This window comes from Seriola lalandi, unplaced genomic scaffold, assembly GCF_002814215.2.
Source record: "Seriola lalandi dorsalis isolate HSWRI2012SDOR001 ecotype SW California unplaced genomic scaffold, Sedor1 jcf7180001956998, whole genome shotgun sequence".
NCBI lineage: Eukaryota > Metazoa > Chordata > Actinopteri > Carangiformes > Carangidae > Seriola > Seriola lalandi.
The window spans coordinates 1-1,133 of NW_019427667.1; the positions used below are offsets into that span (position 1 = coordinate 1).

At 45.5% G+C, this 1,133-nt stretch overlaps 1 protein-coding gene across 1 annotated transcript; it reads left to right on the forward strand.

Moving 5' to 3' along the window:
• Nucleotides 1-107: 107 nt before the first annotated feature.
• LOC111651090 (B-cell receptor CD22-like) lies at nt 108-1,127 on the forward strand (the record flags this gene model as incomplete). The annotated part of the gene is made up of 2 exons (XM_023401077.2): nt 108-533; nt 904-1,127. Coding segments are annotated over 2 exons (650 nt in total), but the record flags the coding sequence as incomplete, so codon positions are not given.
• Nucleotides 1,128-1,133: the final 6 nt, after the last annotated feature.

Genomic DNA, 1,133 nt, shown 5'->3' on the forward strand with positions numbered 1-1,133 from the left:
GTTTGTTCACGTCTTTAATCTTCTTTCTCTCTCAGTTCATCTGCTGCAACAACTTTTGTTCGGCACGAGTTCAGAACTTTTCAAACATCTGACATTTCGAAGCTGAGACTCTGGAGACAGACACTTGTTTTCAGGTCCTTTGCTCCAACGTTCAGCTGTCGTCACTGTGTTGTGTTTGTATCCAGGTGCTGTGGGTCAAACGGTGAAATATCCACCTCCTGTTTGTGCTGTGAAAGGCTCGACTGTCACCCTCCCCTGCACCTTCACACCAGTAAGGAAGATCATCAGAGTCGTTTGGTGCCAGAATCATCTGATTTGTCAAGGAGCCACTCCGTCTGTGTACGACAGTGATTCAAAGACCAACCAACCCCCCGACACTCGCTACAAATACCTGGGAGACAAGACGGGAAACTGCACTTTACAGATCAGTAATCTACAGAAGAGAGATGAGGCAACGTTTCGCTTCAGAATGGAGGCTGATGATTCAGCAGGACATCGGACTGGACAAAGTGGAGTGTATGTCACAGTTGTTGGTAAGAGCTCCATGTGAAATACTAACAACGACCGTGGTCAGAGTACTTCTTCCAGTAGTTGTTATTGTGCAACGACAAGCTTCAGATTATGTATCAGGGCAGGATGATAAAGATCAGACAGAAACTCCAACAGGTTTACACCAGATAAAAACAGGAAGACAAAGAACGTGGAAACACAACCTACATATTACATACATACTACATATCTACTTCAATAAGGAAATAAATCTGCTCAGTGTTTACAAAAGGAAGAAATTTGACACATTTCAAAATGTGTATTTAAAATCAAACAGAGCAGCCAATGAGCGGTGATTTTAAAAGTTCAAATAAAGACATATATAATTAAATAACGTTATAACATTCATTTCAGACGGTTCTCGGATGAGAATAACGAGCTCCAGTGAGAGAGAGGTGAGAGAGGGTCAGAGCGTCACACTGCTCTGCACCTCAACCTGCACCTTCCAGCAGCTGCAGGTCACCTGGTTCAGAGGTGACCACCCCCTCCCAGAGTCTGGCCCCGCCCTCAGGCTCAGCCCTCTGACCGCAGAGGATTCTGGGAACTACACCTGTGGTTTGAAGGCCAACCAGAGGACACGCTCG